Below are 27,104 nucleotides of genomic sequence, written 5' to 3' on the forward strand. Positions count from 1 at the left end.
CTATGCTCTGGAATCATTTTGGTGATAGTGCTCATTTTTCAGGGTATTTTGTTACCAGTACTTGGTTACTACATGAATCCAATTAGACCACCGTTAAGAAGTTCAGGTGAAGTAGTTTAATTTCTGATGATTTTTTCACAATATGAATAAAATCTGTTAAAAAATATCCTGCTGAACATGCATGCATCCATCCATGCATCCATCCATTTTCTCCAGCTTGTCCCTTAAATATGTTAAAATAAAAATCTGAAACCCCATCATAATCTTTAACATTACAGTCTTTTTAATTTTGAATCATTGGTTGAATCCGAGTTTGATCTCATTTTCAAAACGTTCAGAGCTGTTTTGGGTTGATTGGAAACCTTTTCATTTAACTTTGGCCCAAGTGTGTGAATGTTGTCCATCCGTGTTGGCCCTACAATGAGGTGGCGACTTGTCCTGGGTGTACTCCACTTTCCGTTTGATTGCAACTGGGATAGGCTACAGCACCCTCACGCGACACAGGTGGTAGAAAAGGGATGAATGGATGGAGTATGCCAAAAACTGTCATTACCATCAATGTCCAGCAGAGGGTAGTTTAACTTATTTTTAAATACTCAACGGCTTGTACCTCAGCTCATTTTTCATGCTATTTTGTTATCAGTACTTGGTTACTACATGATTCCAATTAGACCATCGTGTGAAAAACACCACACACACACAACAATGTTGAAAAAAAAAAACGTCTTATTAAAGTTGACTAATCCCTTTACAGCAATCTTCCATTCAAAATGAATTGCTTTAGGTTAGTCATGCCAATCTAAATGATTATCCACAGTTGCCTGTCTTTCCAATGCCGACAGGATTAAAAACTATGCAAAATGTTCAAAGCATGTGAAAAAATAATATGTTTATATACAAATCCATAGATTCAAATACAAACATGATTGCTTTTTGAATTGTCCCTTCAGTCATTCCGGTTATTAGAAAGGCAGCCTTAGTGAGGAACACTTGAGTGTGTGTGAGTGAAGCTGGTATGTGTGAGTGTCTGTCAGTAGTGAACTCAGGTGTACTCACACAGGTGCCCGCAGCCCGCAGGGCAGTGGGCACTGCTCTTGAGCCAGTTAATGATGTGCTCCAGGTGACCACCATGGCTGCAGCCCTGACACCACACAAAGAGTCCTTTCACCACATGGTGGCACACGGCGCACACACTGGCACACTGGTGACACCTAGAGGACACAGGTGGCAGTGTTGTAACAACATGCAGTTACTAAGGAGGTCTCCAATTCTTCAAAAAAATTTTTTTAATGACAGGTGTGGACAAACAAAGTTTATTAGCATGTAAACTACAGACACACAAAACATGTTCCCGGTAGGGCTTAAATTGGTTTAAAAATACACTTGTACCTCAACTTAAAAGTCAAGCTTTAAATTACAAACACAATTTTAGTCACAAGTATCCCTGACATGAGTTGGTGTAATAAATGTCACATAAGATCCAACCAAAACATCTGGTCTTACTCGCTAGCATTAGTTTATAGCTAGAGATCGACAAAACTTTGTTTACCAACCATGGGAAGGAAGAAAGGGAGCGTGAAGGACAGTGCTAAGAAGAACTGGATGATATTCTTTGAATTAAAAAAAGAAATCACCAAAAACATGGTCGAGTGTGTCACCAACTTGGTGAAGCAATTGGAACGTACCACTGCTAGTCTGCACCATACTGAAGCAGAAAGTCAGCCAGCCAAAAATGTATATGTATACAATCTAAAAGGCTGACATATATATATGTATGTGTGTATATATATACATATATATACACACATATACATACATACATATATATATACATAGAAAAAAAACACACACACATGCATATATATATATACATACATACATACATACATACATACACACACACACACACACACACATATATATATATATATACATACATACACACACACACATATATATATATATGTGTATACATACACCTGCTAATGGTGTGTTTGACAGAGTAAGCTGCTGGAAGGAGATTCCATAGAAGTCAAACTCTCCAAAGTAAATGTTATTTTGATCAAAAAACTTAATTATCTCTTCTCATTCATATACTTTTAAAAATTTTCTTTTAGTTAGACAATACAGGCAGAGTCCACCTGGTTGGTTTGGTTGGGATAACGCCAAAATCATTAGGACAGAAACAAACAAGTTAAAGCAGATTAAGGAAGCGATCGCATAAAGGAAGCGGCCAAAGGAAACCATCAATGGGGATAAGGGAGCCAACCAGGTAGACTTGAAAGGTCTGCCTGGATGGCCACGACTATAAGAACAGCTGGTAGGCAACACGTCAAAGTGGTCAGGTGACCCTTTTAAGAAAAATACAGATGACAGTCGAAACATGTCAGGTAAAAATTCCATCCAGTATGGTGAAAATATTGTCCGACTGAAAGAAAATAAATAAATAAATAAGCTGTACTTTATTATTACATTAGTTCATAAAGCTACTGGATTTGTTAATACTACATTCCATTGTATTGTTTCTATACAAAGTGTATTATCTAAAAGTTAGTTTGTGCTGTTTTAGAGGGTCAAGCATCAATTAAATTGATTTCAATATATTTCAATGGAAGATGTTGATTTGAGATACAAGTGTTTTTTTTTTTGGTTTAAGAGCTCTGTTGCAGGAGCTTTTTAGTTTCGCAAGTTGAGGTACTACTGCACTACAACATGTAAATCAGTACCTGTCACAAATCCAGCCTCTATTGTTCATGGGCCGTTTGCAGTTGCTGCAGTTGATGTGCAGGGTGGTGGACGTCTGATTCAGACAAGTGATGGCGCTGCATGTACTCAACTTGATCACCTCGTTGGACACGTTCCACAGCTTAAAACGCTGCAGTAGGTCGATGTAGGACATGTACCAGTGCTCCTGAAAGGTCATGCAATTTCAAAATGATGAACAACAATGTCCATTGTATCGCAGCTCCAGCTACCTGCGTGAGGTCATCGATCTCTTTACGTATCCGCTCTCCCAGGACGATGAGCACAGACACGGCCATCTGCACGTCGCCTCGCTCGGCGTAGTAACCGAGCATCTCACGCACGATGGGGCAAAAGAAGCTGGCGGACAGATGGGGGGTGAACAGCGGCTGGGAGATGGAGATGAGGGGGAAGGACTCGATAGGCGTCAGGCACATGACCTCAGCCTCATTTCCGCTGACATGCGGCGAGTCGGCCTTATCCTGCTGAAGGTGCTCGGGAGCGGACGGGTTGTCCAGGATGTCGTGGCGGAGTTGGAAAGCCTCCTGGGGGAGCGTGCACTCCTGCTCCTCTGCAAAGAGCACAAATTTGTACGTGTCTATAGACACACCATGAAGACTAGAAGGTTCTATGCATGAGGAGATGAGAGCCACCTGTCTGGTTGTCATGTTCCATAGAGTACAGGTCATCATCATCAAGCTCAGCATCTCCAAACATGTAGTCAGCCTGGCCCTCGCTGCCCTCCGTCTCCTCATTTTCTGAAGTCACATGATGGTACTCAAACGCCAACATGAAAACGGCCGCAGGTCCGCCTCTAACCTTCGTTATAATTGCTGATGTTTTCAGGCTCCAAGTGGACGTTGTCCTGTCTGCCGTCCCCTTTGCTGCGCTCCAGTCTGCCCTCATTGCTCATCTCCTTCATGCTGAAACTGAAACATTGATTACTTGTTGGTACCAAGAGCAGAAAAGTATGGTGATGACCGTAGAAGAGCAAACCTGTGTCCTGGCTGCTCAGTACAATGTGGCTAAAGTATGTCAACACCAGTAATAAAAGAGGGACTTCTGATTGTTGATGTGATGAGACTCTCCTCCCAAAAACATAAACAACCCTTTGCTTGTTTGTCACCACATCATTAGAGTAAATTATACTTCTTTCTACACCTGTATGTCATGTTAAAGAAAAATATGACTAAAACCCTTAATGTACACTTAGGGCTTGATCTACTAAGATCCAAACAACAATTGCTAAACAGCAAGCTTAAAATATGAAACTGTGAGTACTTGTAGTGGGCGTATTGTGCGTGATCTACTAAAATGTTGTGTACAGTTGAGAACTAGTGCAAAAACAGTGCAGACTGCTATATTTAAATGGGGATTTTGTGTGTACATTATACTGACTGTCCCCATGGAGACACTCATTTACTGCATGCACATTCACTGCATAAGGTCCAACATGGTATGTTGTGGAAAATGAAGCAGACAAATATAATATGCACCATCTTTTTTTGGCAGTATAGAAGCAGGATTTCAAAAACCTTTTGAGCGCGCCAAAAGGTGCGCTCTGGGAGATGCCGCAGTGTTGGGATATTTTGACACAAGTAAATGCATGTTGCAAGAATTTTTTACACAGGGATATACCTCTAGGTTCACAAACTGTAGTACGCCTAAGATTTGATTAATTGTTTAGTACTTGTTTTTAATTTACTATATTCAAACATAGTATTACTTTTCGGAACCGGCAGCCTTTCTGGGTGTTGTTGATAAATTGCTTTCGCTTTGCATAGTAGTTTTAACTTGCACTTACAGATGTAGCAAAGAACTGTAGTTACTGATAGTGGATTTCTGAAGTGTTCTTGAGCCCATGTAGTAATATCCTTTATACACTGATGTCGCTTTAGATGCAGTACCGCCTGAGGGATCGAAGGTCACAGGCATTGCTGCTTACATGCAGTGATTTCTCCAAATTATGTGAACATTTTGATGATATTAAGGACCGTAGATGGTGAAATCCCTAAATTCCTTGCAATAGCTGGTTGAGAAATGTTGTTGTTAAACTGTTGGACAATGTGCTAACGCATTTGTTCAAAGTGGTGACCCTCACCCTATCCTTGTTTGTGAAAAACTGAGCATTTCATGGAAGCTGCTTTCATAGCTAATCATGGCACCCACCTGTTCCCAATTTAGCCTGTTCACCTGTGGGATGTTCCAAATAAGTGTTTGATGAGCATTCCTCAACTTTCTCAGTCTTTTTTGCCACTTATGCAAGCTTTTTTAAAACATGTTGCAGGCATCAACTTCCAAATGAGCTAATATTTGCAAAAAATAACAACGTTTACCAGTTCGACCGTTAAGTATGTTGTCTTTGCAGTCTATTCAATTGAATATAGGGGTGAACAATTTTGCTAATTAATGGCTCCTGCCCCCGCGACCTGACCTCGGATAAGCGGAAGTAAATGGATGGATGGATGCATTCTGTTTTATTTAAGATTTACACAACATGCAACGGTGGAAGAGGGGTTAGTGCGTCTGCCTCACAATACAAAGGTCCTGAGTAGTCGTGGGTTCAATCCCAGGCTCGGGATCTTTCTGTGTGGATTTTGCATGTCCTACCCGTGAATGCGTGGGTTCCCTCCGGGTACTCCGGCTTCCTCCCACTTCCAAAGACATGCACCTGGTGATTCTATCTGTGTTGGCCCTGTGATGAGGTGGCGACTTGTCCAGGGTGTACACCGCCTTCCGGCCGATTGTAGCTGAGATAGGCACCAGCTCCCCCCGCGACCCCAAAAGGGAATAACCGGTAGAAAATGTATGGATAGATGGACAACGTGCCAAATTCACTGTTTTGGGGTTTTGTAGCTGCCCGGGATACGCCTATCCATTACTCTTTATTTTGCGCCTTCAGAATCAGGATGTCCTCAACCATTTGTGTCAACAACGTGAAATTACGTCTGAAAACATTTGACAAGTTCACTTCACGTGCGTACCCGTCCATTGAATGTTTCAAAGTGTATAATATGATACGCCTTAAAAACGGGAGTATCTTATTTTGAAAGTAAACAAGCTAGTTTATTTTGTGTTTGTGCAGGACTTCTTGTCAAACAGAAGCAGATTCGAGCTAAATTGAATGAATTTGTAGCGGCGTCTGGCAAATATAGAAGCTCTGCGTATATTTAGTGCTAGAATGCGGAACGTCAACGGAATGTCAGTGACGTTCCGCAGGCGGTGGAAATTGACTTCAACAAAAATGGAAAGAGTCCGCTGCCGTGCAGGTGCTGTTCCGCAGCTGTTTCACATCCAGCATAAATCTGGGGTTACATTTTATTCATAAATGACATACCTGTTCATTAGAGGTAAGGTGCCCAGTTTACTGAGGTTTTGGTTGAGCCCAGGAGTAGTGATGTTTGCTGGGTCAGAGAACATGATCCTCAGCATGGTCCACGTTGTTGAAACCTGTCAATCAAAGAGATATCAACAAGAGATGCAGCCAACGTTTTGTTGGCATAGTCGTACTTGAGGTCTTTTGAGCTGGCGAGCCACTTTGGCGTTGTGATCGCACAGTTCAGCAAAGGGCTTCCCGCTGAGGAGGTAGAGTTGTGCCGTCTTCACAAACCAGTCCATGTGGTTACTGTTCAAGTCTTTCTCAAAGACGGCCAGGGCACTTGACACGTGGGCAAACTTCTCTGTCAGGTCGGGCTTCTTGAAGAAAAAGATGGGGTAGCGGCGGTCGCCACCAGGGTAAGGCTTTCTGTTGGCATCGCCATTGATTAGACTCTCTTTAGCTGCAAAGGCCAAGTCGCCAAAAAGGCCGAAGCAGAGACCTTCTGGGTTGGCCTTATCCACGGGTCGCGTGGCATCTTTAAACATGTGCTGGTAGAGCGTGCTGTCTTTGGAGCCCGACAGCAGGAAGTGAGGGTCGTGCTGGTGGCGCCACACGATACCCGTAGTCACATCTTTGTGCTCCTCAAAGGTAGCAAAGGGGATGAACGGTCTTCGCACGTCCCACACGTAGATGTTGTGATCCACCATCATTGAGCAGGTGCCCAGGTGGAACTTCCTCGCTGGACGCCATTTTACTCGCGCTACTGAGGCGATGGTTTGGACACAGTAGATCTCTTTGGCACGGTTTGTGGTCATGTCCCATACCTTCACCATCTTGTCTCTGCCTCCTGTGGCTAACCAGCCCCTGAAATGGAACATTAACACCATTAAAAAATACTTACACGCCATTGTAAGAAAGTGTTTTAATAGCTTTCATTCAAGCTTGGTTTCATACAGAAGTCGAAAAGGTTTTTTTTTTTACCTGTCATCAGGGTGCCAGTCACAACAAAACACTGGACCCGTGTGGGCGGTGAACATTCGCTCGTAGCGGTCCGGCCGTCTGATGTCCCACAGCTGCACGTTTCCGTTCTCAAAAGAAGCAGCGAACGTGAAATAATCTTTCATGCTGAACTGAACGTCTCGCACGCTCTCTGACTGACCTGCAAAAAACATTTAAGAAAAGAAACAATATTTAGTGGTACTGATTTCCCTTTGGGAATGACAAATATATTGAATTAAATGAATTGACATTAAATGTTGCTTTTGTCCAACTGAATTTGTGGAAATCATAGTGACCCTGCATAACCCGCTATAGAGAATATTCTAGGTTTTCCCTCATAATATTAATACTTTATTCTTCTTTATTCACAAGTCGTAATAGCAAGAAAACAAAATATCAAGATTAAAGAAATAACAACTAATGGAAATAAAGTTTTAATTTATGAAAATAAAGCCATTAAATGTATATATGTTTAGTAATATGTATACAGGTGATACTCAAAAAAACTGAATATTGTGTAAAAGTCCATTCATTTCAGCAATTCAACTTCAAATGTGAATCTAATGTGATAAAAACTCATTACAAAGTGAAATGGGTCGGGCTTTAATTTGTTATGTTTTGATTGATTGCTTACAGTTTTTGAAAACTCAGTTTTTCATTATTTTTTTTCATAAGCTGTAAGCCATTATTATCAAAATGATATCAAAAGTCTTGAAATATTCAGAATTTTCTTTATATAAGAGAAACAAGTCAAAATATTTACAGAAAATTCATAATCTGAAAAAAAAGGCATGACTAACAGTTTACTCTATCCCAACATTACTACAATTACTCTCATATTACTATTTTATTCTTGTATTGTATTTTCCTTTAGTAAAATCATTCATAATCTGTATTACTGTAATATAAAGAAATTGTAACCAAAATTATTTTGTCCTAATAAAGAAAGTAATTTAATTCCAATAGCGGCACACTATCAAAGAAAATCCAACAAACATAAAACTGCACTGCAATAAACAGAGGTATGTTTCTAATACTTTGGTCACACCAAAGTGATAACATATTAGAAACACCAATTCGTCAGACCACTCCGACAAGCACAGCACTGATTGAATGATAAGACCACACTGTTCCACTGTGATTGCCTTTGGTGGATCTTGTTGTTCACTGCAATATTTGGCCCCAAAGCACGTAGTCTTGTTTGTGCAGGTGTACCGGTACCTATTATTCTTGCACACAAATAAAATTACTGGGGGTAGGACTGTTTAAATATAATCATAATACCTGAGAAAGTACTGACAGACTCCTTTTTGCGCAGGTCAAAACACTTCATGAAGCCATCTTGCGATCCACTCAGCAGCATGTACACCTCCGTTGGGTGGAAGCACACTTTGTTGACAGTACGCTTGTGCTCGGTGAACAGCTGTTCCTGCTTGTTGCGAGACGGTTTTCCCAGGTTCCACGTCACCACGGCGCCGTTGGTGGCGGCGGTCGCCAGCAGGTTCTCCTCCGTTTGGTGCCACATGACGTCTGCGCAGCTAAAGTTGAGAGACGGCTTGCGGCCCACACGAAGATTCAGCTTCTCCACCAACTGCTCCTCCTCCAGGCCGTAGATCTTGAAGATGTTGCGGCCGGCCACCACCACCTGCGAGGCGTCACGGCACACGCTGATGGCGTTGGCGGGAGCGTCTAAGTGGCAGAACATGGTCCGACCGCTGATGGCGCTGTTGCCAAGAGCTGTGGTGACCCGGGACATCTTCTCCATGGTCCTAGAAAAACCAAAAGTCAATTTAAGGCACTATATAAGGCCCGATTAAAATCCTTTTTTTTCTTCAAAACTCGACAGTGCGCCTTATAACACGGTGTGCCTAATATATGTAATAATTCCGGCTTTGCTTACCGATCTCAAAGCTATTTTATTTGGTACATGGTGTAATGATAAGTGTGACCAGTAGATGGCAGTCAATCATAAGAGAAATGTGTAGACTGCAATATGACTCAGGTAAACAACACCAACACCAACATCTTATATGTTCCATTGAAAATATAGAAGATTACACACGGCTCTCAAAAATCTATCAAAATGTTTTAGTACAACTTTGGTAAGCTATGAAGCCGCAACACCTGATGGATTGCACTGTGCTTCAACATACAAGTATTATTATGGTGTGCATAAGGTAAGACATTATCTGCAGTTTTGTTTCGCAATATTATGCCAAAGCAACTTTTCTTACCTTCTGGTACCTGTTCATATGTATTTGGGACCTGCATAAGTCTTGAAAAATTGCACGAGTCCGCCTCTGTAGTCTATGACGACATCGTAGTTGATAAATTTATTATTTTTCTCTCTCTTCTTGTTATGTGACATTCATCTTCTACTATTGCCATTACCAATATAAAGTAGTGTAAAGTTCTTACCTATATCTGCCATGAAAGCGCTAAAACACACCTGTGTATTATTCACCCAAGGAACTTTAGCTATCATTGAGTTCCGGTCGGACGTTTTTTAACGGGACACATTTCCGGCAGATGAGGAGATGCTGCTTCTTTATTGATTTAAGTAAAGTCTGAATGTCATTAAAACAGTTGGCTCCATCTTTTGACACTTCTTCCATTCTCGTCCTTTCACGCTACACTGCTACAACAAAGATGACGGGGAGAAGACGCTGCCGAAGGTGACTCACGTAAGTAAAACCGCCCACAAAACAAAGCATACTAAAGCGACTGTCAGAAAGCGACTTGAAGAGGATCTGTAAACATAATCAATGCAACATTTTGACCAAGGAACCACCATTACATGTTATGTAGACCACAAGTAAGTGTTTTCAATTAAGAAAAATATAAATAATAATAAGACTCCTTTAATGCGCCCTATAATCCGGTGCGCCTTATATATGAAAAAAGATTGAAAATAGACCAATCATCGAGAATGCACCTTATAATCCGGTGTGCCCTATTGTACGGAAAATACGGTATTTAATATATTGTATTTAATTTTGTAAAAAGGCTCTTACAATAGGAACTTTTTCTAACACAAGTATGACTTTAGGCTAGTAAAACTATGGTTCTTTTTGGTAACGTTTTAATGCTCTGCACTCATAGTATTATCGCTACATGTTTTTTGTGTTATTAAAACATTGTTCTCTTAAAATCTTAAATTCATGATTTGGCTGACAGTTTTTTTTCTTGCAATTTTACTCTAAAAAATTACATGCATTGTGAAAGTGTGGCGCGGTTGGGAGAGTGACCGTGCCAGCAACCTGAGGGTTCCTGGTTCAATCCCCACTTTCTACCAACCGTGTCACCTCCGTTGTGTCCTTGAGCAAGACACTTCACCCTTGCTCCTAATGGGTCGTGGTTAGGGCCTTGCAGGGCAGCTCCCGCCATCAGTGTGTGTGAATGGGTGAATGTGGAAATAGTGTCAAAGTGCTTTGAGTACCTTGAAGTTAGAAAAGCGCTATACAAATACAACCCAATTATAATTGTACAATTTAACTACTACACTGCAGCCCATTCACTCTATTCACAGGGGTTACCTTACAAAAACATGTGCAGTATTTTCTGTAAACAAACCAAAGTGCAGTACTGACCGGGTGTAGAACTTCTGGCCTTTTCAAATACTGCAGCAAACCGGAATGCTCTTCATGTCTTCCCCTGAGAAGCAACCTAATGATAGTTGAGAAGATGAGGTTTTAAATATTACAAAATGTAAACAATCCCGTCAAACCTGATCTGCAGTATACCTGACAAAAATACAACTGTGGTGCAATGAACACACTTCTTTACAGACAGGGGGGAAAATAAATGATCAAACATTGCACATTGTAGTTTAGTAAAAAACAAAAAACAAAAAAAAACATAAATCACTACACAGACAGTAAATATTGGCACGACTGCATGTGTGTATTATTTTTTTTTTTATTGTAGTTTTACTCCAATATACTTGGGGCGGTATAGCTCGGTTGGTAGAGTGGCCGTGCCAGCAACTTGAGGGTTGCAGGTTCAATCCCTGCTTCCGCCATCCTAGTAACTGCTGTTGTCTCCTTGGGCAAGACACTTTACCCACCTGCTCCCAGTGTCACCCACACTTGTTTAAATTATAGATGTCCGATGATATCGGACTGCCGATATTATCGGTTGATAAATGCTTTAAAATGTAATATCGGAAATTATCGGTATTGATTTTAAAAAGTAAAAATGTATGACTTTTTAAAACGGAGTGGTACACGGACGTAGGGAGAAGTACAGAGTGCCAATAAACCTTAAAGGCACAACCTTTGTGTGCCGGCCCAATCGCAAAATATCTTTGGCTTTTCACACCCACAAGTGAATGCTGTGAAGGCATACTTGGTCAACAGCCATACACGTCACACTGAGGATGGCCATATAAACAACTTTAACACTGTTACAAATATGCAGCACACTGTGAACCCACACCAAACAAGAATGGCAACATCCAGAGAACATCTACGCCGTAGCACAACATAAACACAACAGAAAAAATACCCAGAACACCTTGCAGCACTAAGTCTTCCGGGATGCTACAATATACGACCCCCTCCCCCATCACCACCATTGCTACCCCCACGCCGCCCACCTCTACCTCCTCCAAATTCCAAGTTTTTTTTTGAGGCATTTAAGAAAAATATGCACTTTGTGACTTCAATAATAAATATGGCAGTGCCATGTTGGCATTTTTTTCCATAACTTGAGTTGAATTATTTTGGAAAACCTTGTTACATTGTTTAATGCATCCAGCAGGGCATCACATCAAAATTAGGAATAATAATGTGTTAATTCCACGACTGTATATATTGGTATCGGTTGATATTGGAATCAGTAACTAGGAGTTGGACAATATCGGATATCGGCAAAAAAGTTATTATCGGACATCTCTAGTTTAAATGTAACTTAGATATTGGGTTTCACTATGTAAAAGCACTTTGAGCTACCATGAATTGATTAAACGTGGACCTCGACTTATACAAGTTGAAAAACTTATTCGGGTGTTACCATTTAGTGGTAAATTTTACGGAATTTGTACTGTACCGTGCAATCTATTAATAAAAGTGTCAATAAATTGACTGACCATATGTCCTCTTTTGCGGGACTGTCCGGGGTGTCCGAGCGGGGTTTCTTAAATGCCTCAAATGTCCGGCATTTTTTGTCAAGGTTGCGTGTATTTTCAATGTACGTACATGATTAAGAGAGGTTACAGAGACAGAGTGAGAAAGCGGGGTAGTGGATTGATTGTCAAACAAGGCATACTTGATCAACAGCCATACAGGTCACACTGAAAGTGGCTGCATTAACAACATTAACACTGTTACAAATATGGGCCACACTGTGAACCCACACCAAACAAGACGGACAAACACATTTCGGAAGAACATCCGCACCGTAACACAACAGAACAAATACCCAGAACCCCTTGCAACACTGACTCTTTCGGGAAGCTACAATATACACCCCCCGCTACCTCCCTACCTCAACCCCGATTACGTCACATCAAACATCCCACTTTGAAAAACATTTTTGGTGGAAGATTTTGCATATTTTGTGTGTTTACCATAAAAAAACATTTTTGTTTGACAAAAAAGGGTGAAAAAAACCCCATAAAAAAACTAAAACATTTTGAAATGAGTAATGGATCTGAAGTTGAATATAAAATGTATGTAAGCCATGGCACACCATTATCATCATTTCATGACTGCAGCAAAACACTTTTACACTTGTATACTGAAATAAATACACCTACAACTAGTTGAATAAATACATAGAAAAAATTACCAACAGCGGTAAAGTATAGATCCTAGAAAGAAATAAGAAAGTGAATGAATGTTTCTGACTGAATACATTTAATTATGCATACTAATTTGTCTTCTTTTAAATGATTTCTTTTAATGAATTAAGTAACATTTCTGACAACCTTTTTTCCAAAACACAATATATAATGTGAGATATAACAGGACAATGCATACATTTATCATTTGTTTTTGTTGTAAGCATTTCACCAATCTCGCGCACTTTGCAAATTATACGTCATTTCCATTATGCGCAAGCAATTTGCATATCGAAAGATGAGATTTTGTTTTGAAAATGGCACGACTGTGCAAATGGATGGTTTGAGGACGGCTGAAGAAGAATTTGCGGAATTCTGCACAGAAAGCTACATCGAACAGAAGAAGAACAGCAAAACAGTCTCCCAACACTGCGTAGATGGCATCAAGGGTTAGGGTTAGTAGCCAGAACTTCCAACACAATCAATATATATCCATCCATCATCTTCCGCTTATCCGAGGTCGGGTCGCGGGGGCAACAGCCTAAGCAGGGAAACCCAGACTTCCCTCTCCCCAGCCACTTCGTCTAGCTCTTCCCGGGGGATCCCGAGGCGTTCCCAGGCCAGCCGGGAGACATAGTCTTCCCAACGTGTCCTGGGTCTTCCCCGTGGCCTCCTACCGGTTGGACGTGCCCTAAACACCTCCCTAGGGAGGCGTTCGGGTGGCATCCTGACCAGATGCCCGAACCACCTCATCTGGCTCCTCTCGATGTGAAGGAGCAGCGGCTTTACTTTGAGTCCCTCCCGGATGGCAGAGCTTCTCACCCTATCTCTAAGGGAGAGCCCCGCCACACGGCGGAGGAAACTCATTTCGGCCGCTTGTACCCGTGATCTTATCCTTTCGGTCATGACCATAGGTGAGGATGGGAACGTAGATCGACCGGTAAATTGAGAGCTTTGCCTTCCGGCTCAGCTCCTTCTTCACCACAACGGATCGGTACAACGTCCGCATTACTGAAGACGCCGCACCGATCCGCCTGTCGATCTCACGATCCACTCTTCCCTCACTCGTGAACAAGACTCCTAGGTACTTAAACTCCTCCACTTGGGGCAGGGTCTCCTCCCCAACCCAGAGATGGCACTCCACCCTTTTCCGGGCGAGAACCATGGACTCGGACTTGGAGGTGCTGATTCTCATTCCGGTCGCTTCACACTCGGCTGCGAACCGATCCAGCGAGAGCTGAAGATCCCGGTCAGATGAAGCCATCAGGACCACATCATCTGCAAAAAGCAGAGACCTAATCCTGCGGTTACCAAACCGGAACCCCTCAACGCCTTGACTGCGCCTACAAATTCTGTCCATAAAAGTTATGAACAGAATCGGTGACAAAGGACAGCCTTGGCGGAGTCCAACCCTCACTGGAAATGTGTTCGACTTACTGCCGGCAATGCGGACCAAGCTCTGGCACTGATCGTACAGGGAACGGACCGCCACAATAAGACAGTCCGATACCCCATACTCTCTGAGCACTCCCCACAGGTCTTCCCGAGGGACACGGTCGAATGCCTTCTCCAAGTCCACAAAGCACATGTAGACTGGTTGGGCAAACTCCCATGCACCCTCAAGAACCCTGCCGAGAGTATAGAGCTGGTCCACAGTTCCACGACCAGGACGAAAACCACACTGTTCCTCCTGAATCCGAGGTTCGACTATCCGACGTAGCCTCCTCTCCAGTACACCTGAATAAACCTTACCGGGAAGGCTGAGGAGTGTGATCCCACGATAGTTGGAACACACCTTCCGGTCCCCCTTCTTAAAGAGAGGAACCACCACCCTGGTCTGCCAATCCAGAGGTACCGCCCCCGATGTCCACGCGATGCTGCAAAGTCTTGTCAACCAAGACAGCCCCACAGCATCCAGAGCCTTAAAGAACTCCGGGCGGGTCTCGTCCACCCCTGGGGCCTTGCCACCGAGGAGCTTTTTAACTACCTCAGCGACCTCAGCCCCAGAAATAGGAGAGTCCACCACAGATTCCCCAGGCACTGCTTCCTCATAGGAAGACGTGTTGGTGGGATTGAGGAGGTCTTCGAAGTATTCCTTCCACCTATCCACAACATCCGCAGTTGAGGTCAGCAGAACACCATCCGCACCATACACGGTGTTGATAGTGCACTGCTTCCCCTTCCTGAGGCGGCGGACGGTGGTCCAGAATCGCTTCGAAGCCGTCCAGAAGTCGTTTTCCATGGCTTCCCCGAACTCCTCCCATGTCCGAGTTTTTGCCTCCGCGACCGCTGAAGCTGCACACCGCTTGGCCTGTCGGTACCTGTCCACTGCCTCCGGAGTCCTATGAGCCAAAAGGACCCGATGGGACTCCTTCTTCAGCTTGACGGCATCCCTCACCGCTGGTGTCCACCAAGGGGTTTTAGGATTGCCGCCCCGACAGGCACCAACTACCTTGCAGCCACAGCTCCGATCTTCCGCCTCGACAATAGAGGTGCGGAACATGGTCCACTCGGACTCAATGTCCAGCACCTCCCTCGTGACATGTTCAAAGTTCTTCCGGAGGTGGGAATTGAAACTTTGTCTGACAGGAGACTCTGCCAGACGTTCCCAGCAGACCCTCACAATGCGTTTGGGCCTCCCAGGTCTGTCCGGCATCCTCCCCCACCATCGCAGCCAACTCACCACCAGGTGGTGATCGGTAGAAAGCTCCGCCCCTCTCTTCACCCGAGTGTCCAAAACATGAGGCCGCAAATCCGATGACACAACTACAAAGTCCATCATGGAACTGCGGCCTAGGGTGTCCTGGTGCCAAGTGCACATATGGACACCCTTATGTTTGAACATGGTGTTTGTTATGGACAAACTGTGACGAGCACAAAAGTCCAATAACAAAACACCACTCGGGTTCAGATCCGGGCGGCCATTCTTCCCAATCACGCCTCTCCAGGTTTCACTGTCGTTGCCAACGTGAGCGTTGAAGTCTCCCAGTAGGACAAGGGAATCACCCGGGGGAGCACATTCCAGTACTCCCTCGAGTGTTCCCAAAAAGGGTGGGTACTCTGAACTGCTGTTTGGTGCATAAGCACAAACAACAGTCAGGACCCGTCCCCCCACCCGAAGGCGGAGGGAGGCTACCCTTTCGTCCACCGGGTTGAACTCCAACGTACAGGCTTTGAGCCGGGGGGAAACAAGAATTGCCACCCCAGCCCGTCGCCTCTCACTGCCGGCAACGCCAGAGTGGAAGAGGGTCCAATCCCTCTCGAGAGAAGTGGTTCCAGAGCCCTTGCTGTGCGTCGAAGTGAGTCCGACTATATCCAGCCGGAATTTCTCGACTTTGCGCACTAGCTCAGGCTCTTTCCCCCCCAGTGACGTGACGTTCCACATCCCAAGAGCTAGCTTCTGTAGCCGAGGATCGGACCGCCAAGTGCCCTGCCTTCGGCTGTCGCCCAGCTCACAATGCACCCGACCTCTATGGCCCCTGCTATGGGTGGTGAGCCCATTGGAGGGGTGACCCACGTTGCCTCTTCGGGCTGTGCCCGGCCGGGCCCCATGGGAACAGGCCCGGCCACCAGGCGCTCGCCATCGTGCCCCACCTCCGGGCCTGGCTCCAGAGGGGGGCCCCGGTGACCCGCGCCCGGGCGAGGGAAATCTTGGTCCATGATTTTTCTTCTTCATAAAGGTCTTTGAGCTGCTCTTTGTCTGATCCCTCACCTAGAACCTGTTTGCCTTGGGAGACCCTACCAGGGGGCTTTATGCCCCCGGACAACATAGCTCCTAGGATCATTGGGACACGCAAACTCCTCTACCACGATAAGGTTGCAGCTCAGAGAGGAGACAATCAATATATAGCTGGAAGCAATTTCCAAAATTGCCCAAAAGATTGTGCATTATACAAACTGTGCATTATACAAATTGCGCCCATTGATTTGAAAAATGTGCACCACACATTATTCAAATATATAGCTGGAAGCAATTTGCAAAAAGATTGCGCATTAAACAAATTTGCAAAATGCGGTTGCGCATTTTGCAGATTGCTCCCCTTGGTATTGTGCATACAACATTTTCAAAACGCTTACAAAAAAGTAGGACCCCAAAATTTTACTGTGGGACCCCATTTTTACGACTTGAAAGGCTGTGGACCCCATTTTGAAAATTCCTTGCGCCAACACTGCTGTCAACAGAAAAGGAAAATGCTTTATTTAAATAAATATATCATTTATAAAGCAAGTTTAAGTATCTTTGGCAAATTTTCACCAAGTCCCGTTCTTGGCGTGCTGCCCGCCTTGGCACGCATATACTTGTCCTCTTTTTGGAATTTCAGAATATGGTGTACCCCGCCTTCCGCCCGATAGTAGCTGAGATAGGCGCCAGCGCCCCCCGCGACCCCAAAAGGGAATACGCGGTAGTAAATGGATGGATGGATGGGTCAGCCTACAATAAATCAATCAAAGAGTCACTAGAGAAAAGCGCTATATAAATATAATTCACTTCACACTTCACTTCACTCCAATATATAAAGTCAGGGGTCCTTCCGTCCTTGTTTGTCTCATTCAAAGCCATGTTTAATGTAAATTCCACCATGCATTCGAGTCAAACTAAACACATTCCCCAAGGTTCCTCCACTTACCTTCATGTTTGGAGTTGGCTAGAAACAGGACAAGTCGCCTTGCTGCCATAAAGCTCGCTTGGTTGGCACTGTGATGCTAACGCTAGCAAGCTAACCGTGGTAAAGCTAACTTTAACAACAGGCTAACGAGTGCAATACTTACTCGGTTTCATTCAGTCAAACGCTAACATTATAGTGACACTTATTTCCTTTGAAGGTGAAGTAAGTAAAAAAAATAAAATAACGAACTAAACGGGGAAGCTAACATAGGCAAACTTGCTCAATGTTTGCTTCCCCGGAAACGAGAGCACACTGTGTTCTCGCGATACTTCCGTTTCAGCCAATCCGGAAAATACAACAACTACAAATTGGGTTCGTACAAGTTCGTTATGTCTTAAACTTGCTTAGCCAACAACCATTGTTAACATAACGTTATGATAATAATGTGATAGCAAAACCCACTTGCTGTGTTTTACAGGCGGCCATGAGTGGACTGTTTGAGTGCGAGCAAGAAGACACATGGCGTAAAGTTGAAGGCAAATACTGGCATGTTGTGGAGGCCAAGGCTAAAACGGGCAAGAAATCAGGGAAGCTTCTTGGCCTTGACAAGTGGTAACAAATACATCCATCCATACATTTTCTACTGCTTGTCCCTTTTGGGGTCGTGGGGGTGCTGGAGCCTATCTTTTTGATTGATTGATTGATTGAAACTTTTATTAGTAGATTGCACAGTACAGTACATATTTCGTACAATTGACCACTAAATGGTAACACCCGAATACGTTTTTCAACTTGCTTAAGTCGGGGTCCACGTAAATCAATTCATGGTACTTGGTTCATCTCAGTTGCATTCGGGCGGAAGGCGGTGTACACCCTGGACAAGTCGCTATCTCATCTTAGGGCCAACACAAATAGACAGACAACATTACAAATTATTCATGAATATGAATATACATGCAATAGTAGACATATTCACAGTTGTGTGAGGGACGCCACTCATACTTGCCAACCTTGAAACCTCCGAATTCGGGAGGTGGATGGGGTTTGGTGGTAGCTGGGTGTATATCGTAGCGTCCCGGAAGAGTTAGTGCTGCATGGGGTTCTGAGTATTTGTTCTTTTGTGTTTATGTTGTGTTACAGTGTGAATGTTCTCCCGAAATGTGTTTGTCATTCTTGTTTGCTGTGGGTTCACAGTGTGGCGAATATTTGTAACAGTGTTAAAGTTGTTTATACGGCCACCCTCAGTGTGACCTGTATGGCTCCTGATCAGGTATGCCTTGCATTCACTCATGTGTGTAAAGGACATATATGTTAAGCTGGTTATATGGAGGGAAAGCGGGAGTGAGGACAGGTTGTAGAGGACACAAAAGACAGTACCTTTAAGGCACGCCCCCAATGCAAATCGTGAGAAATTCGGGAGAACGGTTGCCCCGTGAGATTTTCGGGAGGGGCACTGAAATTTTGGGAGTCACTCGGGAAAATCGGGAGGGTTTGCAAGTATGATGCCACTGTGTGTGTGTTCAGGTATCAAGAGGAGCTGCCGACTCTCATATCAAGTCGCAGCGATAAACATGTCACTCTGTCAGAGATGGTCAAGCTGATGGAGTGGAAGCTGACTGTAAGCCTGTGGGTACACAAAACAATAGCATCATGGCCGACAGTGCATCATCAGCTGTGTTCTTGTTTTGCAGCGGGGGAAGTTCCGACCTCGCCTGCAGCAGCTGGTGGCATCCAACAGCGAGGACACTGTGGAGACGTGTTCCACCAAGGCCTTCCGTCTCCTGCCGGATGTGTCAGCGGCCATCGCTGAGCTCAGCACCATGAAAGGAGTGGGCCCGGCCACGGCGTCAGGTTAGCACAGGTCAGAGGTCGCGACTGGCTGTCAGGAGATTGAGTGATGTTGGGTTGTTGCAGCGCTGTTGGCTGCAGGAGCTGCAGAGCAGGCTGCCTTCATGTCTGATGAGGCCATGGAGAGCATTCCGGGATTGACGCCCATACAATACACTGCCAAACACTACACGCTCTACCTGGACAAGATGGTGGAGAAGAGCAAAAAGCTAAACAAAGGTAGACACTTTGAACATGTATAATCAAATCTTCTCAGGGAACTAATCTTATTGAGTGAAATTATTGACAAAACACCACAAACACACACAAATGTTTTAACTCATGCCCAGCAATTTGCAAGTAAAAAACTATTTTCTTCAATTCAAAAAGGATTCGCCGCAAGTAAAGACAATTTTGTGCAAGTAGAAAAACAATTCGCAAGTGTAAAAATAATTTTCTTTGAGAAAAAAACCTAAAGATTTGCAAGTTAAAAAAACAACAATTTTCTGCAGGTTAAAAAAAAAACAATTTGCAAGTATAAAAACAATTTCCTTCAATTAAATGAAACGATTTGCATGTATAAAAACTATTTTCTTCAATTAAATAAAATGATTTGCAAGTAAAAAAAAATATTTTCTTTAAAAAAAAAACTGCAAATATAAAAAATATTTTCTTCAATTGAAAAAACAATTTGCAAGTAAAACACAATTTTTTGCAAGTATAAAAGATTATTTGCAAGATTAAAAACAATTTGCTAGTAAAAATCTTTTCTGCGAGTAAAAACGATTTGCAAGTATACATTTTTTAAATTAAAACGTATAAAAACAATTTTCTGCAAGTAAAAAATGATTTGCAAGTAAAACAATTTTTTTCTGCTTGTAAAAAACATTTGAAAGTATAACAATAATTTTTCTTCAAATAAAAAATTATTCACAAGTAATAGATCAATTTTCTGAAAGTAAAATAAAACAATTTTTATCAAATAATAAACTATTCTCAAGTATTATTTTTTTTACTCAATCAAAAAAATGATTTACAAGTATAAAAACAATTTCTGCAAGTAAAAAAACATTCACAGGTAATAAGTCCAACCATCCATCCATTTCCTACCGGTTATTCCTTTTGGGTTTGCGGGGGGCGCTGGTGCCTATCTCAGCTACAATCGGGCGGACGGCGGCGTACACCCTGGACAAGTCGACATCTCATCGCAGGGTCAGGTAATAAGTCAATTTAATTAATTTATTTTCATCAGTTTAAAAAAGGATCCACAAGTTAAAAAGTATAAAAGCTATTTTTTTTCAATGAAAAAAAACGATTCGGAAGTAAAAATCAATTTTCTGCAGGTAAACGATTCGGTATAATAATAATTTTCTTCAATTAAAAAAAACGATTGGCAAGTGGAAAAACTTTTTTCTGCAAGTTAAACAATTTGCATTTGTGAAATATATTTTATTCAATTCAAGAAGACAATTTGCAAGTTTAACAACTATTCTTCAAATCTTTTGCCAGTAATATTCCACTGTGCGATCACTTGCACTCAGAGCACCTGTAATTCTCACTCTACAACGACAGGTGGTGCTGCTGAGTCAGTGTAGGGTCTTTACAGTAACGTTATTTAGGATGGTGCCATCCATCACAAATACCAAAAAACAAGAAGGGTGAAGAGTAAAATGGTGGACAGAAGAGATGGGAAATTTACAGGTTAACTTGTAGGTTGAGCTTGTTTCGTTTTTTGTAATATAAGAAAATATTTTTTAAATATACGAATCACATATTTTTTTATGTGTAAATCGCTGGGTGTTAGTAAGAATGTGTTTTGGGGAGTAATTTCACTCGATACCATCTTATAATACTTCTTTTCTTCCTCAGTAGACCCTCAGCAAGACTGGACACCCCAAAGACTGGAGCGCTGTTTGTGGGCGCTGGCGGTCGCTAAGCAACAGCAGCTCCCGCTTCTGAAGGATGTGGACGTGAAGGGCAGCACTGTGGCGGAAGACTGCGCTGATGCCGACCACAGACCGAGCAAGAAACTCAAAAAGAGATAAAATATGTTTGGAAATTTTTCAGTATGTCCACTGAAAGTCCTGCAAACATTTATTTGACTGATTTGATAATGTCTGATTGAGTGACGATCCGTTAATTAAACCACCACAAAATTACATTTTATTCTCATTAATATTTTTTCATATAACACCACAACTTTAGTTTTGCAAAACTATGTATGGATTACTGTTTCACAGTATTTTTTGTATATTCATGACTTAATTGTGAGTCTATACTAAAATTGCATGTTTTTTCCTTAAAATATTCCATCCATCTATTTTCTACCGCTTATTCCCTTTCGGGGTCGCGGGGGGCGCTGGCGCCTATCTCAGCTACAATCGGGCGGAAGGCAGGGTACACCCTGGACAAGTCGCCACCTCATCGCAGGGCCAACACAGATAGACAGACAACATTCACACTCACATTCACACACTAGGGCCAATTTAGTGTTGCCAATCAACCTAAAAATATTATAAATTAAATTTGATTTACACCGTGCTAATTTTATTTTACAACCTTAATTTCAAAAGGTAACACATACATTTTTGTTCTTAAACTTTTACAAGCAATAACCTATAATGACAATGTGAAAAGTTTTTTATTTTCTAATTGTGCAAATTTATTAAAAGAAAAAAAAATCCCATGTACCAAAATATTCACAGAATGTGCTCAATACTTTATTGATGCACTTTTGGCAGCAATTACAGCTTTCGATTATTTTTGAATACAATGCCACAAGCTTTTATTTGTGTGACTTTTTTTTGTTTTAAATTCAATTTGCAAATAAAAATAAAACTTTTCACATTGTCATTATGGGGTATTGTTTGTAGAATTTTGAGGGCAAAAAAATAATGTATTGCATTTTGGAATAAAGCTGTAACATAACACAATGTGGTAAAAGTGAAACCCCGTGAGTATTTCCCTGATACACTGTATAGCACTTGTCATACGTATAAAATGTAACACAAAGTGCTTGAAATTTGAAAACATTTATCTATCGATCATGAGGATTGATTGATGATGGGTTAATAATTGAAAAACATTTAAAAAAACAATGTCAAGCTCAACCAGTCAGTCAGTGCAAGAAGACCTCAGGGACCGCAAGGGCTCAAATCGTTAAAGCAACTCAAGACCATTATGGCATTTAAAAAATCTTAAAAACTGAGTCGAGACCCAGGATGAACCGCTCGTTGGAACCCAGGATGGACCACTCGCCTGTGTATTGGTTGGGGACATCTCTGCGCTGCTGATCCGCCTCCGCTTGGGATGGTTTCCTGTGGACGGGACTCTCGCTGCTGTCTTGGATCCGCTTTGAACTGAACTTTCGCGGCTGTGTTAGAGCCCCTATGGATTGAACTTTCACAGTATCATGTTAGACCCGCTTGACATCCATTGCTTTCGGTCCCCTAGAAGGGGGTGGGTTGCCCACATTTGTGGTCCTCTCCAAGGTTTCTCATAGTCAGCATTGTCACTGGCGTCCCACTGGGTGTGAATTCTCCCTGCCCACTGGGTGTGAGTTTTCCTTGCCCTTATGTGGGTTCTTCCGAGGATGTCATAGTCGTAATGGTTTGTACAGTCCTTTGAGACATTTGTGATTTAGGGCTATATAAATAAACATTGATTGATTGATTGATTGATAAAATCGAAACAGGAACACATGGAGAGCCAATGCAGTGATTTTTAAACCGGTGTAATGTTGGCCCGCTTTCTAGTTGTAATCCCGCAGGAGCAGCTGAGTGTAAGAGTAGTTGTAGTGGTGTTATACTTTTTATTTTGGAAGACCAGAAATGACTATTGTAAAATTATCACGTGTTTTTTTTTCTCGCAATTTTACAACTTTCTTCTCTCAAAATGATTACCTTTTACTGATGCAATTATGATTTTAGACAAAAAAAAATCTCAAAATATTGTGACATTTAAAATCGTTAATATATACTCTTTGTATTTTTAAATTGTTCTGGAAATGTTTTTTCTAGTACTGATATAAATTACACCGTTGTTTCCCCTAATTTGTCACTATAGCAATTGTGTTGGCTATGTGCTACATATTTCTTTTCATACAATTAGACAATCGTTTTTCTTAATATTGTAACTTCAATATGTTGTCTGGCTAATAGAGTATTGTAATTGTTTTATGATTAAAAACACACCATTTTATTTCTCTTAGTTAGGAATTTACCTCATCCTGAATTACTACGGGAACTTCAGGTTCAGGGTCACTTCTGGAAGCATGATATCTTATTGGCACAGGCTTGAAAAGGGCATTATACTTTTGTAACATTATAACTGGGTGTACAATCTCAGTTTGCCTCTTAACCCTAGCCATGAACATGATAGTCAAGGCAGCTGAAACGAGTGCAGAGGCCCTCTGCCGAAGTCTGGAATTCGAGAGCCCCCCATCAGAGCCTATATGGATTATCTCACTGTCACAACTACATCAGTGCCCGGCGCAAGATGGATACTCCAGGGCCTGGAAAAGCTCATCACCTGGGCAAGAAATAGCTTTAAACCAAACTAAATTCAGGGTGATGGTTCTGAAAAAGGGAACACTGGCAGTTAAGCTTTTTCATGGATGGCACAGCAATCCCATCTGTCACTGAGAAACCGGTCAAGAGCCTGGGCAAGGTCTTCAACTGTAGTCTCAGGGATACTGTAGCAATCCAAACGCCAATCAAGGAGCTGGAGACGTGGTTATCGGCTGTAGACAAGACTGACTTACCTGGCCGGTTTAAGGCGTGGATTCACCAGCATGGCGTCTTACCCCGGGCACTCTGGCTTCTGTTGGTGTAAGGTTCCTCTGTCAACAGTGGAGACTCTGGAGAGGAAGAAGCGGCTACTTTTGCCGATGGATGGGGTTTTCCACGCAGCATGTACAGCACAGCACTGTATGGGAAGCTGCAGCTCCCTTTCAGCAGCCTGGACGAGGAATTCAGGGTTTCTCGCATTTGAGAGACTTTGCTCTATCGTGACTCCAAGGACTCTAAAGTGGCATCAGCGGGCATCGTGGTACGAACTGGCAGGAAATGGAGGGCTCAGGAAAGCCTGGAGGTAGCTGAGTCTCGGCTGAGACATAGGGCCCTGGTGGGCACAGTGGCAACAGGCCGTGCTGGGCTGGGATCCTCTCCCCGACCTCGCTACGAGACGGCACGTGGTAAGGACAAACGCCAGCTAGTCCTGAAGGAGGTGCGTGCAGAGGTTGAGGAGCGAACCAGCAGGATGGTGGGTATGCAGCAGCAGGGAGCATGGACAAGGTGGGATGTTGCACTGGGGAGGAGGGTGACCTGGTCTGAGATCAGGCTGGCGGAACCACAGCAAATTAAGTTCATAATTCAAGCTGTCTACGATGTCCTACCCAGCCCAGCCAATCTTCATCTCTGCGGCATGAATGAATCTCCAGCCTGTGTGCTGTGCTCCAGGAAATGCTCGCTGGAGCACATCCTAAGCAGCTGTTCTAAAACTCAGGGGGAGACCAAGTGCCGAAAACCGTTGCTGAAGCCACAATGGTAAAAAACAACAGCAGCAAGCAACAACTTGGCAAGAGGAGAATTGCCTTTGTCAGGGCTGGAGAGCATCGTCAGTCACAGCCCAAACCAGCAGCCTGGCTCCTCACTTCAGGATTGGACTGGGATCTTCGAGTGGACTCGGGCCAGCAGCTCAAGTTTCCAGACCACGTCACAACAACTTTGTTGAGGCCAGACATCTTGCTTACGTCAGTATCTTCAAGGCAGGTGCTGACAGTTCTTTGGGAGGATCGCATAGAGCAGTGGTTTGCAAATGGGGGTACTCGAAGGTATGCCAAAGGGTACGTGAGATTTTTTTTAAATATTCTAAAAATAGCAACAATTCAAAAATCCTTTATAAATATGTTTATTGAATAATACTTCAACAAAATATGAATGTAAGTTCATAAACTGTGAAAAGAAATGCAGCAATGCAATATTCAGTGTTGACAGCTAGATTTTTTGTGGACATGTTCTATAAATATTGATGTTAAAGATTTCTTTTTTTGTGAAGAAATGTTTAGAATTAAGTTCATGAATCCAGATGGATCTCTATTACAATCCCCAAAGAGGGCACTTTAAGTTGATGATTACTTCTATGTGTAGAAATTTGTATTTATAATTGAATCACTTGTTTATTTTTCAACAAGTTTTTAGTTATTTTTAAATCTTTTTTACCAAATAGTTTAAGAAAGACCACTACAAATGAGCAATATTTTGCACTGTTATATAATTTATAAATCAGAAACTGATGACATAGTGCTGTATTTTACTTCTTTTTCTCCTTTTTTCAACCAATAATGCTTTGCTCTGATTAGGCGGCACTTGAATTAAAAACATGTTCACAGGGGGTACATCTCTGAAAAAAGGTTGAGAACCACTGGCATAGAGGAGGCAAAGGAGCGGAAGCGGTCAAAGTACCAGGAGCTAGTGGAGCAATGCCGAAGTGTTTAGGGGTTGAGAGGCTTTGTTGGCCGCTCACTGTGCAAGGTGTTCACACTACTTGGCATCACAGGTGCTTGGAAAAGGAAGGCCATCAAGGCCACCAGGGAGGCAGCAGAGAGAGCCTCTAGATCAGGGGTGTCCAAACATTTTCCACTGAGGGCCGCACACTGAAAAACCAAAGCAAGCGGGGCCATTTTTATTTTTATTTCAAAAACCAATACATGTATAAAAAATATACATTTAGACCTCGACTCAAGCGTGATACTGGGGACTCCAAAGGGTTTTGGTAAAAAAATATATATATTATAAAGGTGTCATTACTATTATTATTATTATTATTATCATTATTCAAATGTCTAGATCAACATTAGGTCTATCTGTCAATATACAGTTTTTAAAGATTTAGGTGTATGCCATTTTTGTCAAATAAAACCGTGTTTTTTAATTGAATAAACACAAAATATGCAATATTTTCCCCCAATAAAATTTTTAAGTGGAATATTTGAGATTATATAATAATTGGAGCCTTAAAAATTCTTTTTGAGCAATGACACTTAAAAAAAAAAAAAAAGTCCTACTTAAATTATTGGGGATCCAAAAGGGTACTGCTCATCCATCCATCCATTTTCTACTGCTTGTCCCGTTCGGGGTCGCGGGGGTGCTGGAGCTTATCTCAGCAATATTCGGGCGGAAGGCGGGCTACACCCTGGACAAGTCGCTACCCATTACAGGGCCAACACAGAGAGACAGACAACATTCACACTCAAATTCACACACTAGGGCCAATTTAGTGTTGCCAATCAACCTATCCCCAGGTGCATGTCTTTGGAAGTGGGAGGAAGCCGGAGTACCCGGAGGGAACCCACGCATTCACGGGGAAAACATGCAAACTCCACACAAAAAGATCCCGAGCCTGGGATTGAACTGAGGACTCGGGACCTTCGTATTGTGAGGCACATGCACTAAGCCCTGTTACACCGTGCTGCCCGGGTACTGCTCAGTAAAGTTTTAAAAAATAAATCATACATTTATTTTACTTTTAACAAAATAGTCTCAAGAAGATCTATCCATCAATTATACGTTTTATTGTTGTTTATGTTTTTTGTTTGTTCGTCTAGGCCTCTTTTTTAAAAAAACAACAACTTTGTTTTTTAAATGGCAAACCAAAAATATGCAACATTTCCCCCCAAAAATGTCTCACAGTGGAATATTTAATGTGAAGTAAATGGAGCCTTGAATACGTCAATAATTCATAATGACATTGATTTTGATTCATTATTATTTTTTAAAGAAAGAAACAGCCTGCATGGCAGCTTTGTGTTATTAAACATTGCAACATT

The 27,104-nt window shown here is 42.5% G+C and overlaps 2 protein-coding genes across 5 annotated transcripts; one reads left to right on the plus strand and one right to left on the minus strand.

Annotated features, from left to right (window-relative positions):
- Positions 1–708: 708 nt before the first annotated feature.
- On the minus strand, positions 709–17,777 carry wdr24 (WD repeat domain 24). Of its 2 annotated transcripts, none has more exons than XM_061909249.1 (11): positions 17,471–17,777; positions 10,651–10,726; positions 8,345–8,829; positions 7,043–7,220; positions 6,253–6,925; positions 6,080–6,192; positions 3,562–3,665; positions 3,396–3,500; positions 2,976–3,313; positions 2,727–2,911; positions 709–1,211 (listed from the first exon to the last, which is right to left on the minus strand). In XM_061909249.1, exons 3-11 carry the CDS (start codon positions 8,823–8,825, stop codon positions 1,043–1,045), a joined length of 2,346 nt encoding a protein of 781 aa, XP_061765233.1. In that variant the 5' UTR covers positions 8,826–8,829; positions 10,651–10,726; positions 17,471–17,777; the 3' UTR covers positions 709–1,042. The 2 variants fall into 2 exon arrangements, with proteins under 2 accessions (XP_061765233.1, XP_061765232.1); XM_061909248.1 differs by having other exon boundaries at positions 3,562–3,671.
- On the plus strand, positions 17,680–21,435 carry zgc:112496 (uncharacterized protein LOC541336 homolog). 3 transcript variants are annotated; one of them, XM_061909257.1, is made up of 6 exons: positions 17,680–17,821; positions 17,928–18,061; positions 18,974–19,067; positions 19,141–19,300; positions 19,364–19,516; positions 21,146–21,435. In XM_061909257.1, the coding sequence occupies exons 2-6, from the start codon at positions 17,934–17,936 to the stop codon at positions 21,319–21,321; spliced, it is 711 nt and encodes a 236-aa protein (XP_061765241.1). In that variant the 5' UTR covers positions 17,680–17,821; positions 17,928–17,933; the 3' UTR covers positions 21,322–21,435. The 3 variants fall into 3 exon arrangements, with proteins under 3 accessions (XP_061765241.1, XP_061765240.1, XP_061765238.1); XM_061909256.1 differs by having other exon boundaries at positions 17,719–17,831; positions 21,149–21,435; XM_061909254.1 differs by having other exon boundaries at positions 17,722–17,831.
- The last annotated feature ends 5,669 nt before the right edge of the window (positions 21,436–27,104 follow it).

The sequence above is a fragment of the Nerophis ophidion genome, linkage group LG08 (assembly GCF_033978795.1).
Source record: "Nerophis ophidion isolate RoL-2023_Sa linkage group LG08, RoL_Noph_v1.0, whole genome shotgun sequence".
Taxonomy (NCBI): Eukaryota; Metazoa; Chordata; class Actinopteri; order Syngnathiformes; family Syngnathidae; genus Nerophis; species Nerophis ophidion.

What these genes read in the sequence shown, in the direction of transcription:
- zgc:112496 (XM_061909254.1), top strand. Translation starts at nt 17,733, where the DNA reads ATGTTTGCTTCCCCGGAAACGAGAGCACACTGTGTTCTCGCGATACTT. An exon ending in TGATGGAGTGGAAGCTGACT is followed by an intron (nt 19,068 to 19,140) that starts GTAAGCCTGTGG and finishes CTTGTTTTGCAG; the next exon opens with CGGGGGAAGTTCCGACCTCG. An exon ending in GAGCAAAAAGCTAAACAAAG is followed by an intron (nt 19,517 to 21,145) that starts GTAGACACTTTG and finishes TTTCTTCCTCAG; the next exon opens with TAGACCCTCAGCAAGACTGG.
- wdr24 (XM_061909248.1), bottom strand. Translation starts at nt 8,825, where the DNA reads ATGGAGAAGATGTCCCGGGTCACCACAGCTCTTGGCAACAGCGCCATC. An exon ending in GTCTGTCAGTACTTTCTCAG is followed by an intron (nt 7,221 to 8,344) that starts GTATTATGATTA and finishes TGTTTTTTGCAG; the next exon opens with GTCAGTCAGAGAGCGTGCGA. An exon ending in GACTGGCACCCTGATGACAG is followed by an intron (nt 6,926 to 7,042) that starts GTAAAAAAAAAA and finishes GTTCCATTTCAG; the next exon opens with GGGCTGGTTAGCCACAGGAG.